Source organism: Eptatretus burgeri, chromosome 4 (assembly GCF_056783735.1).
Source record: "Eptatretus burgeri isolate ZD-2024b chromosome 4, Ebu_testis_v1, whole genome shotgun sequence".
NCBI classification, from domain to species: domain Eukaryota; kingdom Metazoa; phylum Chordata; class Myxini; order Myxiniformes; family Myxinidae; genus Eptatretus; species Eptatretus burgeri.
In genome coordinates this window covers 99,837,420-99,853,006 of record NC_140964.1, presented here as the reverse complement: position 1 = coordinate 99,853,006, position 15,587 = coordinate 99,837,420, and the positions used below count along the sequence as shown (strand labels likewise).

The following is a 15,587-nucleotide window of genomic DNA, read 5'->3' as shown; positions in this document are numbered from 1 at the left end:
TCTTTCCACATTCTGAAGTGTGTCGACAGCACATCTTCTTACGATCTTCACCTGTGATCTTCTGAGGAGTTTAAAAGTTTCAGTCTCACCTGCAGAAGCACATGGTCTGTCCAGCATTTAGCCAAGCATCACAATGTGAATACGCATGCATTCATACATGCACATCCATTAATCTAAGGCACACGTCAAGACAATCGGGTTTTATCTATTCTGTTCAGTTTGGGGGATTGAGGCATCACATTTCATGAGAAGCATTCAGTGTTCATCCATAATTTCCCTGAGCAGAGGATGTCAATCCGAATTAGTGGGGCAGATAACAGCAATTTTTGAGAGGAATCGTGCAAATGATGATACAAGCATCAAATTTGGCACATTTGTTCTGCAGGGGGATTATAATCAAATCTGCCTGATTGGCCATTTGAAAATCCAAATTTTGAAAAATTTGGATTTTCAAATGGCCAATCGGGCAGATTTGATCAGAAAGCCCTACAGAACAGAAATGCCAAATTTGATGCTTGTATCATAATTTGCACGATTTTTCTACTATATACTACACCAAATGCAAGGACTGGGATTATAATAGTCCAGAGCAGGTGAGGCAGGCAGATTTCCCCTTCCCTGAAGGTCATTTGTGAGGCAGCTGCATTTTAACAAGTCCGATAGTGACACAAGTAATTCTCCTGAAACTATTTCATATTCTGCAAAATCGTTAATACTGCTGCCTAAAGCGATGTTTGAACCCACAAACTCTGGAATGCCAATCCAGTAAGCTCAATGCGAGGCCAACCGTACCGTCTGTCGGGTTGGCAAAGTCTTGAGGAACGGTTGTTTTGCTGCCCGCCATCCGTCGGCCATGCCCAACTCCTTCTATAACTGCAGCATCATCATCTTCTCCTGAAAACTCGCTCTCCCCGGTGCGGCGGAAGCGGACCACACTGCATACAAAAAAACCCCCAGGACACGAGCGTCCAAGGCCAAGAAGGGTGGCATGCTGTCTATATATATGTGTGAACACTGTGTTCTCAAGACATTTGTGGTGGATACAAGGTTACAAAAATGAAAGCTAGTGAATTCAAAAATAAAATTTGTTTTTGAATATAAAAGAGTGTGAATTTCACATATTCATAGAGAATGGTTTTATTAATGTGAAGAAGAAAAAAAAACCCCCAAAATTGGCAAATACTGCAGATTGGTGTGTGTGTGTGTGTGTGTGTGTGTGTGTGTGTGTGTGTGTGTGTGTGTGTGTGTGTGTGTGTGTGTGTGTGTGTGTGTGTGTGTGTGTGTCTCTGTGTGTGTGTGTGTGTGTGTGTGTGTGTGTGTGTGACAGACAAATCAGTAGACTCTTTGTAGGGGATGGCCTGGAAAATAATTCCTCCCTCCCCACCCCTAACAAAGATTTGTAAAACCTCAACAAAGACAGGCCAAAGATTTCTTCCGTAACAATCGTTCTTCAGCAGTTTTCAGGTCGAACACCACTCCCAAGTAGTACCAGAATGATCATGAGAGGCCAGCTTAACTTTTTTTTTTCCTGCAAGTTATTTTAACTCTTCCTGTACTTCTGCTCTACCATATATCAATCCTTGGAGCAAGCACATTGACGAAAGCCTCTCCGCCTATAAAACTACTCATAAGTATGTAAAATAGTTCTGTAACCAGAAACTGATAGAATTTGCTCGTTAACATAAGGTAATTCAATATCCAGAAGTAACCATAATTATCCCCGAACTATGACAATCTTTCCACACAACATAAATTTAAAATAAAAAAAACATGTGAACTTGTCAAACTTTTATTCTCTTCCCCTTTTGGAATAAACATCTCGCCTCATCAAACATTACACAGTTCGTTACAGGTAATGGCATTTGCTCCATAATCGAAGCACAAGGAAAAGTACCCATCCCCAGTGATGGGAAAAGTTAAAGTTAATCCATCAATTTAAATTATTTCATGGACTCTGAAAAAGTTAATTGTGTTGAACTCTTGTTTTCATTCACATCCAAAGCTCTGAGCTACTTGTACCACCCACCATAAAATGGTGGGGCAACATTAGGCAACGGAGGTTGAATTTGTCTTAAAAATAATAATAATAATAATAATAATAATAATAATAATAATAATAAAAAACAAGTCTGAAGACGATGGTTCACGAGCGGTATTTGACGATGGAGATTGTTTCAGAAGTCAAGGATGAGACAATGTGATAATGTTTGACCAAGTTATAAAAATGATCAACATGATGTGGTACGAGTGACAGGTTATTAGCTGCAAAATGTCGAAAACCCGGTTTCGTTCAACAACTTAAAAATTTTTACCTTTGCATAACCTTTAAAGGTCACAAAACAATGTTGTGGATATTAAAATAAGGAAACAGGATACGTGCTATAGCTTAATGGAGTTAGTTCGTCGAAGAAGGTCGAAAACCCGGTTCGATTCCCACAACTTTGAAAATTTGACCTTTGTGAACTTTAAAGGTCAAAGGTCAAGGATTATGACCTTTGGTGCAAAACTTCCTCTGGAACATTGCAGGAACAATATAACGTCATATAGGCTATATGGCATTTCGCACTCCTCGGATTATCGATACTTTGATGAAATCAGCGTAAAAACAAACTTTAAGGGGGCGCCACGGGCAAGGTGTTCGAGATAGAGCAAAATGGTTTCAAGACTTTAGGTGGGGAATGATCTCAAGATTATGCATAAAAAAATATTGTCATCCTCGCTCTCAAAGTTTGGGTGTCATATGATTTTTATGTCAAAATTTTCTAAGTTCGTAACCTTGTGACCTTGACCTTGGGACGAAAATGAAAAAAAAAAAATCGAGCTCCGTGGGGCTATGCAGGTGCCATTGGGCTAACCAAATACCGAAACCCTGCCAGATTCGACAAACCCCTCGGAGAAGATGGATTTTTATGTCAAAATTCGCAATTTTATAAGTTTGTGACCTTGTGACCTTGACCTTGGGACGAAAATGAAAACTTGAGCTCAGTGCGACTATGCAGGTGCCATTGGGCTAACCAAACACTGAAACCCCTGCGAGATTCGACAAACCCCTCGGAGAAGATGGATTTTTATGTCAAAATCACAATTTTCTAAGTTCGTGACCTTGTGACCTTGACCTTGGGATGAAAATGAAAAATCGAGCTCCGTGGGGCTATGCAGGTGCCATTGGGCTAACCAAATACTGAAATCCTGCCAGATTCGACAAACCCCTCGGAGAAGATGGATTTTTATGTCAAAATTCGCAATTTTCTAAGTTCGTGACCTTGTGACCTTGACCTTGGGACGAAAATGAAAACAAGTTCCGTGCGGCTATGCAGGTGCCATTGGGCTAACCAACTACCGAAACCCCTGCCAGATTCGACAAACCCCCTAGGAGAAGATGCAAATTGAAATTGGCAACCCCTCAAAAACACAATTCGCAATTTTCTAAGTTCGTGACCTTGTGGCCTTGACCTTGGGATGAAAATGAAAAATCGAGCTCCGTGGGGCTGTGCAGGTGCCATTGGGCTAACCAAATACTGAAACCCCTGCCAGATTCGACAAACCCCTCGGTGAAGAAATTTTTTTATGTCAAAATTCGCAATTTTCTCAGTTCGTGACCTTGTGACCTTGACCTTAGAATGAAAATGAAAAATCGAGCTCCGTGGGGCTATGCAGGTGCCATTGGGCTAACCAAATACCAAAACCCCTGTCAGATTCGACAAACCCCCAGGAGACGATGCAAATTGAAATCGGTTACCCCCTAAAAACGCGTGTTTTTTGGGCGTAGCTCCACCCATAATGGGAGCACCATGTCCATTTTCAGGGAAACATAACTAGATCATGATATAAACCTCCCACCAAAAGTTTTTCAGGATCGGATCGAAACCCACGGAGCTATGCTCGGGACAGACAGACAGACAGACATACAGACATACAGACATACAGACATACAGACATACAGACAGACAGACACACAACAATAACGAATGTAGTGGTCACTTATTTTTTTTGTGAAAATATATTTTCGTGAACCAATAACGCAAAACATCACTTGCGAAATAAAATGGGCAACATTATAATTCATATGTCTGGTATTGTATTAATGGTTAGGGTGGCAGGCTTGGGATCCCAGAGTCCTGCATTCAAATCCTACTCGGTCATTGAATTAATACCAGGTGGGATAGGCTCAGCCTATCATCCTTCTGAGGTCGGCAAAATGAGTAGCAGCTTGCTGGGATGATCGAGCCATTCGAGTATCCTGCGTCGGAGTGGCAACCTGCCCAGGATTGTGCCCAATAGCGCAGGAGACTGCTTTGGCAGCACCGACGCTCTGCACAATGTATGGTCCCGATGAATACATTATAATTCATGCCTGTTCCCCTGTCATTTCAAAAATGAATGTTGAGCTTCTCAAAAGCAGCATGGGATGCAGCCGCCATAAGCAGGAGACAGATGAATGTACTGACAGACACCACGGTTCATAATCGATATGATAAGCGCCGTTTGTGTGTGTGTGTGCCCCATTTTTCTCAGAGATGGATAAACAGATCTTCAACAAACTTTCAAAGATTCATTAGTGAGTGCCAGGGAGTGTTTTATGGAGAAAAAAATGTTTTGAAAAAAGTTATTACGTGTGTATATATATATATATATATATATATATATATATATATATATATATATATATATATATATATATATATATATACACGCAACAATATGTATATATGTGTGTAAATTCGTGCCCGCCGGCGTGCGGATGGCCGCGTCACTCGAATCGCGGCACGTCGCCCACCGGACGGACAATTCTGTCGTGACCCTCTTGGACCAACGCCGGGAGCTAGTCACGGGTGGGGGTTTAACCCCACCACGACCGTGCCAATTGGCCACCCGCGCAGGATAGGGTTGCTCGCCAAATTCGATCCACCTAAGTACCTGCGCGGAGGGTCGACCGGGCGATCGTACCACGCCACAGGCCGACTCCGGACACGAACCGCTTAAGCGGTCCGTTCCGTGCTACAGTGATAACCGAGCGGTGTTATCGTCGGCCTTGGTGGTTCCGATTAATTACTGGGATGTTGCACCCACTACGAACCCCTTTCCGTGATGCAAGATGGAGGGTCAATAGAGAAAAGACAAAGCGAAACGGGCACAGTTCAACAAGCAAGCATTTTATTTACACACACACACACAGACAAGCACGTAAGGCACGTATTTACAGCAATACACAATCAAAATGCACATAAAGCAATTAAAACAAAAGAAACGATGCAGAGCGACAACCGAATACGCGTACACACGGCAACACTTTAACAGTTCTACTTTACGAGACACGGCACCACAAGATCCATACAAAAACCCCAAAGAAGAGAAAGAAAGAAGTCGCGACTTCCCTTTGGCTGGTGAGTCCCTCTCCCGCGACCGTCAGCGTGGTCGCGCCCGGCCCCTTACCTCTCTCGCGGCCAGCGAACCCTCTCCGGCACTCCCCATCCGGACGCACAGGTCCACCTCGCAACGGGCGTCACCGCGTCTCCCATCCGTGCCTTCGTGACGGGGCCGCTCGCCAAGGCGCAGGCACAGGACCTCTTCCTGAAGACCAACTCTCCACAAAAACCAACCGAACCACCAGCCAAGACGAAGCGGAAGAAAAAGCGCTCCTTGCGCCCGCCCGTGTCCGTCTTTTATCGCCCGGGGCTCCGCCCTTTGCCCTGCCCCTTTCTCGGCTCCACCTTCCTTCGAGAGGGTTCCCGACAAGGGCGTTCCCTCACGCTTTCCCTCCACCCCGCTCCGTCCGGGGGCCGAGGGAGTCAGTTTTTGGCTCGGAGCCAGGGAATTATTCCCCCAAAAAGAGGCCCCACCTTTACATGACCTCTGACCTTTGACTTGCATCGCTCTTCCTCCACTCCAAAGCGCGGGGAAGTCAGATGGGAAAAACAGGCGGGAAAAGCCCACCGAGCATCCTTGTTGGCTTTTGTTTGTTCCTCCGCGGAGATCATAACCGCACGGAGCCTGTTGAATGGTGAGTGGCGAAGATGTGGTAGCGTAGATGGTGGAGGTGGCGTGGTTGCAGTGTGGTTGGCGCTGTGATGGGGATGGCGTGGTTGTTGAAATGTTGTGTGTTTGAAATAAAAGATAGAAAAAGAAAAACGCCTAACTCAAAGGATCGCAGCCCGAATGGATCACATAAATTCCCTCTGTACAACGGGTTTGGGCTAACTACACATGTACTTAGAGATATCTCACCTACGGGCCCTTTATGGAGTAATGCGAATTTCCACGGCCGTAACACTACCCCCTCCCCTTTTTACAGACTCGTCCCGAGTCGTCAAATTATTGTGTGCCATCATGTGTCGTTCTCCCCGAGTACGTTTTACCTTCGGATCCCTGAGTGCGACATTCATGGTATTCGTGTCCCCAAAATGAATAACCTGAGGGCTGAGTAACTAACTAAACAAACCCACTCATACGGACAACTTAAATAAAATTTCCGGCGCTAACACATACATGCCGGGGGCACACTCATATTTACAGTAGATCTTAACCTTATAAATTTACACTAACCATGGCCCAGGATCAATGGACTCTGCAAAGAGAAAGTAGTTAGCAGGGATCCAGGCTGCTCGCATGCAGTCTTTGGCTCAGCAATGCAGGTGACAGGGAATGTGGCTGGCTGCTCACACGCAGTCCAAGGCCTCCCCCTTTTAAAATGAACACAGTGAACACTGAACGGGCACTGACGCAAGCAACAAAACGGTGCACGGGCTGCTCAATGTAGGCGCGTGGTGCAGATGGATGGATGGATGGATGAACGCAAACAAACAACGGTGCACGGGCAGCTGGTGCAGGCCCGTGTTGTGCAGGCCCCTAACTGCTGGTTAGGCCCCCCCCTGCTGGTGCAGGCCCCTAACCCTAACCCTAACAGGACAGTTCTTGCAGCTTGCAAATTGTTGCGACGATCCTGGCGCACATGGCAATGAACAAGGGGAGGGGAAATCGGAACAGAACAGGGGCAAAAAGAACCGCGGGTAGCAGGCATGGCATGGCAAAGGTAGCAGGCAAACACAGCCTGCAGAACAAGACCGCTGCAGGCAAACACAGCCGGCAGTGGAGTTGACCGGCACAGGCCTTGAAGCATAACAGCCAGCAGACGAAGTTGCCCGGCCTCTCGCCGTGCAGTGCAGGTTGGTGGAGGGAGTGCAGAGGTGCTGGCCACACAGAAGGCGGGCTCGGACCTACCTACCTGTCTCCCTCCCACCTATCGCCTTTGCCTGTCACTGTACATACCCACTCCCTTAATTTGTAAAAAGCAATTTAGCCCCAATTAACTTTTTTTTGTTTTATTTTTTTTCTTTACTCTTCCTCACTATAAATCGTCCCCTAACCCCCTTTACTGTCTTTGTTCGGCTAACCTATTGTCTCCTAGCCTACTCCCAACCCCTACATTCCCTTCCCGGAGGGGAATAAGGGAGAGCTAGCGTCTTGTGTCGAGGCCCAACGAAGCCTCAGGATGGCCTCCCCAGACTTCAGCGATCTTAACCCAAAGTGGGTCCAGCGGCCCACAACGTGAGCAAAGGGATGGATGGTGCGGAGGGTACACTTCCTAATCTACCCTAACCATTTAACTGTTAAACTACCCCGGGGCTTTCAACAAGCGCCTCTCGCTTAAACTATTGGTTCTATCAACCCAGATTCCCATCGCCTGTGTTGGTGTCCTCACAATTTCGGGCCTCGCCCCCCAATTTTCTCTCCGTGCCCTCACACGGTCTCATGGCTGGGATGCGTGGCTCCCTTGGCAGGCACGACCCTCTGCCGATTCTCCAACGATGGCACCCCGGGCACTACACTGCCTCCGAGCCTACCAGCTCCCTAAACACCGAGGAGTGCCCTCCATGGCGACTCCTCTGAAACGCTCACATGGCAGGCTGGCTTCCCAGGCCCCTTTCCGAGGGTCACCCGTGCCCACAACACTGCCCACGCGGCCAATGGTGCCCCAGGCCCCCACATCATGCGGGTGCACCTGTGCCCACTACACTATCCCGGCCCCCCATGGGCCCTTGGCCTACCACGGCCGACTAGCCCGGTGCCCGGGGTACCCACTCAGCGATACTCACCGTTTGCAACCACGCTCCCATCCCATCAACAGGGCTCCTGCATCCCTCCAAATGGGTATCAAGCCTACTTTCCCACAAACAACAAAACGACTTCCATTTTGTCAATTTGACTAACCCAGCTAACTCACTTTACACTGACCCTGGGGTCCCTTGGGCGGGAATCACTCCTCCCCCCAATCACTCATCGCACCATGCATTCCACAATCGCTCCGTACACACAGGCTCGCTGGCCTCACTCACCCAACAAGTACATTTCCACTCTTCAACTCTCACACTCCATCGTTGAATCTCTGCCATTCTGCTCACTAAATCACCTAACTATGTCGTGCTCCCACGTCATCCCTTACACTCCAGCACGTTCCATTTAACCTACGTAGCTAAGCTACACCCCTCTACACACTCACAGTCTGTCACTGTCCTCAAATAATATTCCTTTCCCATCTCCCTTCCAAATTCTCAACCACAATCCCTCTATCTAATCCATTCCACGGGCACCATGAGGACTTACCCCTGCCCCATGAAGCCGGTCTAGCTAAGCTCACCCTTCCCCCTAACTCGTGGTCATCTTGTGCCCAGGTCAGAGGGGTCTTCCACCCTCTGCCCAGGAAATCCTGCTCACCCGAAAGCGAGGCTTGCTTTTGTCCTCCATTTTTCTTTTCATTGCGCAGCACCAGTGCGGCAACTCACAACCTGCGCTCTTTTACGTGACGTCATGGCAGCTGTTCACACACCTCGTCCCTGTTGGATGGTACCATCCGGCAGGGATTCACCCTCCTGCCGGATTCCAACCCGACGTGCAGCCATGATGTTACTCTGCACATTAAAAAAAAAAAAACAAGCCTCGCATCTCGAGGGCTTCCCCACGCGAACACATGTGCTCTGCCCGTTGGAGCTTAACACACGCTGCGTGGAGAACCCGTCCGGTCCAAATCCGTCATCCAGCCTAACCTTTGTCCGTCCGCGGGATCAGCAACATTCACCGCTGGCGTTTCCGGACCGGGTTTCACTCCCGCAAGCACGCACGTGGCGGCCTCGTGCGCTGCACGGCCCAAACCTCGCGCTCGCTGCTGGGTGAACCCGGCATGGTCCCCAATGCAACTACGGCCGCTACTCGGCCCTTGTCCACTTGTCGCCGTCTTCGTCACCATTCAACCCACGCACACCTGCGTGTTACGACACACGCACCTCGACATGGCATTCACACCGGGAGACGCGGCTGCATGTTCGCGCATGCCCACCGTCATCTCCCTCACATACCGCTCTCTCACACACACGGTCTCTCTTGCACTCGGCTGTTCACTCACGCATGCCCTTTCACTCGCACACATGCTTCCACTCACACACGGCCTTCCACTCACTTGCGCCGTTTCACTCGCACCCATGGTTTGTTCCACACACGGTGCGCTGGGAAGCACGCACCTCGGCTCACTCGCAACCTCGCACACCATTTTCCTCACACACGCGGTCCCTTTCACACAACGCCTTTCACCCACGCTTTGCGCGCGTTTCAGCACACATTTCGCCACACTTGCAAACACACACCTCGACACTACACACACTGGGACCACCGCACTGGGGATTAGTGCCACCACAAGGGGTTCCGGGGCCTCTATACCCCCAAGCTCTCCGTGCACTCGTCCACAGCACTCGCCCCTCAACCTCGCAATGCTCGACCGAACCCACCTGGTCGTGACTCGCTTCAAGGGAGAATAGCGTCTCCCTCCGTTCCCGAAGGAGGCTATCCAGCTGCTCGCACCGGATGCCAACTCGTTCTGCCAGCTCGCCCCCATTATCCTCCACTACCTCCGTGTGTGTGTGCTCGTCCTTAACCCCGTCCAATTCACCCTCTATCTCCCGTGTCTCTGCAAACTCAGTCACCTCTTCACCCATTTAATTACCTCCATTGTCTCCACTAATATTTCTGCCGTCTCCACGTGTCTTACACGTCGCAGTCACCACATTTACATTTTCCCTCTGTGTCACCGTCACTGTTGCTTTCTCTGTCACTACCATCGCCCAACACGTCCCCCGAATTAATTTGTCCTCACCCGCCTCCATTGCGGGCCGGACAGCCGTTGCACTCCCCCCCCCAGATCGTTTGCTCCCACACGTAGCGCCGCCATTATGCCCGCCTGCAGGCATCGCCCCACGCGCTGCATTTCACCAACACAGTTCTCTCATTTCTTCCTTCATTCCGTTTTCCATCTGTTGTGCATTTGCATTCATTCCGTTTTTCATCTGTTGTGCATTTGTATTCATTTCATTTTTCATCTCGCTCATTTGTTGCGTATTTACATCCTTTTTTGCCAGCAAAACCATTAATAGCTGGCCCATGCTCGGTGGGTCTGCGGCAGTCGCTTCGCCATCATTAGGCGTGGATTCGCCGGGAACCAGGGAGGACCTTGACGGAGGAGGGGAGGGGGGTGTCGAAAGCCGTGGCCGCCGCGCCCATTTCGAGCTCTGGGTCCGGTTGGGGGGAAATTGTTCCTGCACACCAATGTCCTGCTCGGGGTTTCCATCCTGAGCCATGGAGTCTACACATTCTACATCCATCTCTAATACCCCCGGCTCCCGCTCGCCTTGAGACTCCATCTTATTTCTCGTAAGAGATTAATTTGGCTTTGCTCGTAATTTGGGGGAAACGGGGGGGGGGGTCGTGGGGGGTTGCTTCGCACACCCCTGATCCGATCCCCGTGAATTTAGTTGGAGACCGAGGTGGATTTGAATCCCTCAGTCCTGCACACCAATGTTACGAATTTCGTGTCTGGCGTACGATCGGCCACGTAATTCGAATCGCGACGCGTCGCCCACCAGAAAGGACAATTCAGTCGTGACCCTCCTGGAACTACCGCCAGGAGCCAATCACGGGTGGGGTTTAACCTCACCACGATCGTGCCAATTGCCCACCCGCACAGGATAGGGTTGCTCGCCAAATTCGACCTACCTAAGTACTTGCGCGAGTGGTCGACCGGGCGATCGTACCTCGCCGCAGGTCGACTTTGGACACGAACCGCTTAAGCGGCTCGTTCCGTGCTGCAGGGATAACCGAGCGGAGTTATCGTCGACCTCGACGGTTCAGATTATTTACCGGGTGTTTTAAACCCACTATCAATCCCTTGCGTGACACAAGATGGAACTTTCAACAAAGGAAAGTACGAAGCGAAATGGGAAAGAGTTCAACAAGCAAGCACTTTATTTCACACACACAACACACTCACGTAAGGTAGTAATGCAATGTGCAACAAAAGCAAAAGCACTACTTCCGACTATAATTATTTACAACACAAACAATTATACTTGTCGGGACTCGGCGCCACATCATTCATTCAAAATAAACAGGAAAGACCTCCCCATAGGCAGGGAGGTAGACGGGGTCAGTGGACCAAATGTGCGCGGAACCTGGAGGAGCGACCAGGTTCATGAGACCGAAAAGGTCTTACCCGCGTCCTCGTGATGCAATGGCGGGCAAGCCGTAATATCAGCGTAGCTGCGCCCCGACTCCGTGCCCCTGGCGTGGTCGGTGAGCCCTCTCCGGCGTGCTCTGCGCAAGCACGGTTTGGTCAGCACCACGGTTCGGGTGGGGAATGAATGGGGCCACCGGCACTATCTCAGTGCGGATTGGGGGAGGGGGAATTGTTGATGCTCAGGGTCGAGCGAAGGGAATGGCTGGCTGGCTTGGTCACTTGTGAAAGCGAAGGTGGCTTGATTCCAGCGACGAGACGAGATGAGCCCTGTGACGAGATGACACCAACGACGAGACGAGCGACCCCCACACTACTACAGCCAGTTCCACACAGACTCGCGTCTTTTATAGACCGGGGGAGGAGCCTGGATGCAGATTTTAGGATCAAAACGTGATTGGAGGCGGGGCCACGCCACCCTCTGTTCAGCCATTGGTGTGGCAAATAGGGCCGTGAGCCTCTTTTGATCCGAATTCCTTCCTGAGAGGAATTCACATCCATCGCGCTTGGAGGCGGGGCCACACCGCCCGACGCTCGCCCATTGGACGGAGAAAAAGGGGCGTGAACCTCCCCTGATCCGAATTTCTCTCCCGTAAGGAATCCACATTCATCACGCTTGGAGGCGGGGCCACACCGCCCGACGCTCGCCCATTGGACGGAGGAAAAGGGGCGTGAACCTCCCCTGATCCGAATTTCCCTCCCGTAAAGGCTCGCACCTTGCACTCGTGTGCATTGCACTCGCGGCTTGCTGCGTTTGGCAGCAATCACCGAACGGCTTCAGACAGTACGATGTTCGGTGTTGACTGGTGGTGGGGTCGATGGTTGTGGAAGGAGAAAGGCGAAGGTGGTGGGGGTTTGCTGTGGTGGTTTGGTGGTTGGCGGGCGTCGTTTGGGAATGGCGGTGAAGCGATGTTTTTGGGATGGAGTTGTGGAGGTAAAGAGGCAAGGGTGGTGGTGTTTGAGTTGTTGGCGGCTTAATGGTCCAAAATAATGATAGAGAAAGAAGAATGGCTAACTCAAAGCGTCGCAGCCCGGATGAATCACATATATTCCCTCTAAGCAACAGGTGTGGGCTAACTACACATGAACTTATCGATATATCTCACCTGAGGACCCTTTATGGTGTATTGCGAATTTCCACAGCCGTAACAATATATATATATATATATATATATATATATATATATATATATATATATATATATATATATATATATATATATATATATATATATATGCCTGGTGTTGGCGCAGTGGATAGGGCAGCGGCTTGGGATCCAAAAGGTCCTGAGTTCAAGCCCCGTTGGGCCACTGAATTAATACACCAGGGGGTTGACTCAGCCTGTCATCCTTCCGAGGTCGGCGAAATGAGTACCAGTATACTGGGCTGGTGTATACCCCAGTTAAAATAGGTGTACCATATCCCTGTGTCGTAATAGGCGACCAGAGTTGCGTCAGGAAGGGCATCCGGCGTAAAACATGTGCCAAATCACTATGCGGATCATATGGATGATCTGCTGTGGCGACCCCTAATGGGAGCAGCCGAGAGAAGAAGAAGAAGAAGAAGAAGAAGAAGAAGAAGAAGAAGAAGAAGAAGAAGAAGAAGAAGAAGATACATACATACACACACCAGCAAATACAACTGTCGCTTCGCTGACAGTGGTGATATGTGAAGGGGAGTGGGGTAGAGAAAGGGAGAGAGAGTGGGGAACGGAGAAGAAGCGAGTCATGAGTGAAGAAGAGTGAGGAAAGGGGTGGAGGTGGGGAGAGCAACGCCTCATGAAATGTTGCGAGACAGACACACACACGCGCACGCACACGCACACACACACACACACACACACACACACACACACACACACACACACACACACACACACACACACACACACACACACACACACACACACACACACTGCCATTGTGGTAGTACAATTTATGTACATACACACATGTGCAAATGTATCTAAGCATCAAGTCAATAAAATGACAAACACAAAGATTGACCTTGAAACAGCGTTCTTTGATAGTGGATTTAAAATGAGCAATTCACGAAATTCAATGAAAGAGTTAATCAAGCCACAGAACACAGAATGTCGATCTCTACCTTATGCCTTTATAGCGAGAACAAACATGGCGAACACCTGGTCCGATGGACCTAACTGTATTTTATATATGTATCGATGTCGAAGTGAGAGGTGGATTACAAATGGAGATCGCACAAAGCGATCCTTGTACATTTTCAGTGGATAAGACACCTCCAGAGGCACACACTGCGCGGCACCGCGGGGCCCAACAAAGGCAGAAACATACATCAAATGGATGTGAGATTGAAAGCACGTGCACTTTTTCCCGAAACGAACAATCAAGCAGCTTGGAGAGTGCTCGCCAAGTGGCTTAAGCATTCAAGCAAGCACACTAATGAAACGGCTCCCTTGGCACGCAATTGGCAATTACCAAACCGTCATATTAAACATGCATCTCCTGGAGACGCCCGAAATGTTACACATGTCCGAATTGGACAAATGAACACTTTTCTTGGAGTAGGAACTGCTTGGAAGTTCGATTCTGGAGCTTAAATTTTGTAATTAGTTTTGGTTTAAGAGATAGTCATTATGAACACAGACGTGGAAATGAAATAAAACAACGAACGCTGACGTCTCTGGACGTTTATAAGCATTGCGACGTACCCAGCGATTCGTAGCTATGATGAACAGCTTGTTCCAAGTCAAGGTAAGGTGAAGTTGAGCAGGTCAAAAAACATGGCGGCTTCAGACCCCAGCGAGGTTACCCAACCTGGTGTTGGCTTTGCGGTTAGGGTGGTGGTTTGGGATCCTGGGGTCCTGATTTCAAGCCCCGTTGGCCACCGAATTAACACCAGGGGGTTGACTCAGCCTGTCATCCTTCTGAGGTCGGCGAAATGAGCACCGGCGTAGCAGCTGAAAGGCTCCACATGAAGGGAAGGGGGTATTGACAGACTTATTAAAAATCTGGTGTTTGTGCGGTGCAGGCATGATGGGCCGAATGGCCTCCTCCTATGCATAAAAATTCCTTGCAATTCCTTGAAATTCTTCTTCTTCCTCTTAACTTCCTCCTCGTCTTCTTCCTCGATTTTTTTTTTTTTTTACACTTCCATGACCTAATCTGTTGAACTCTCTCATATATTAATATTAACAACAACAAAAAAATATATATATATACCCAACAACAACAACACGCTCACCTTCTCCCGATTCTGCTTCTTCTTCTTCTTCCTCTTAACTTCCTCCTCGTCTTTTTTTTTTATTTTTTTTTTTATTAATACACTTCCATGACCTAATCTGTTGAACTCTCTCATACATTATTTGTAACAACAAAAACGATCTTATAATGCTTCATCTTCCTCTCTCACACATGTGGTACTCTTTACTGTTTCACAATGCACTACTCTTCTGCTATTTTAACAGACTGCTCTCATTTCGACCTCTCCTTCATTCCTTGCCTAAAAAATCCAACTATTACAGCGCTTCTTCTCTCCATGCTCTGAATTCGCCTTCATTGCATCCATCAAGAATTGTGTTAAATCGCATCTCTGACCGAAAACTTTTAAAAACCACAGTTTGCCATGGATGTTCGCTTTCCATCAACCATTCTTTTTTTCCAACTTCAGTGCCAACTCACCCCTCACTCTCACTCTCAAAGCAACCATCCCACTCTTCTCCCTCCAAGCCTCCCTCTCACCTCTCTCAAAAATCCCCTCCTCACCTTTCATCCCCCTCACTCTTCCTTCTCAAAGTTGCCCCCCCTCTCATCCACCAACCTGCCTCCCTCCACTGCCCTCTCACCCCCATCTCTTCACTCCACCTCCTCAAATCCTCAACTGCCTTCTTCCCCCTCTCTTGTCCCCCCTCTCCCCCAGCACCACAGAGCCTTTTCTCCTCCTCATTCGGCCCCTCCCCTCGCTGTTCTGCAATACCCCACACTCCTTCAGCAACCCTCCTTACCTGCCCCCCTCGTCCCTTGTCCTACCCTCCCCCTCCCCCTCCACCTCCTG

The 15,587-nt window shown here is 48.9% G+C and overlaps 1 protein-coding gene across 5 annotated transcripts in view; it reads right to left on the bottom strand.

Annotated features, from left to right (window-relative positions):
* SVOP (SV2 related protein) overlaps positions 1-15,587 on the bottom strand; it is a 107,387-nt gene that overhangs the window by 48,056 nt on the left and 43,744 nt on the right. For all 5 annotated transcript variants that reach the window (XM_085879433.1, XM_085879434.1, XM_085879431.1 and 2 more), the window contains one exon: positions 793-935. In XM_085879433.1, the coding sequence (XP_085735559.1) occupies positions 793-935 (143 nt within the window). The remainder of the gene's footprint in view (positions 1-792; positions 936-15,587) is intronic.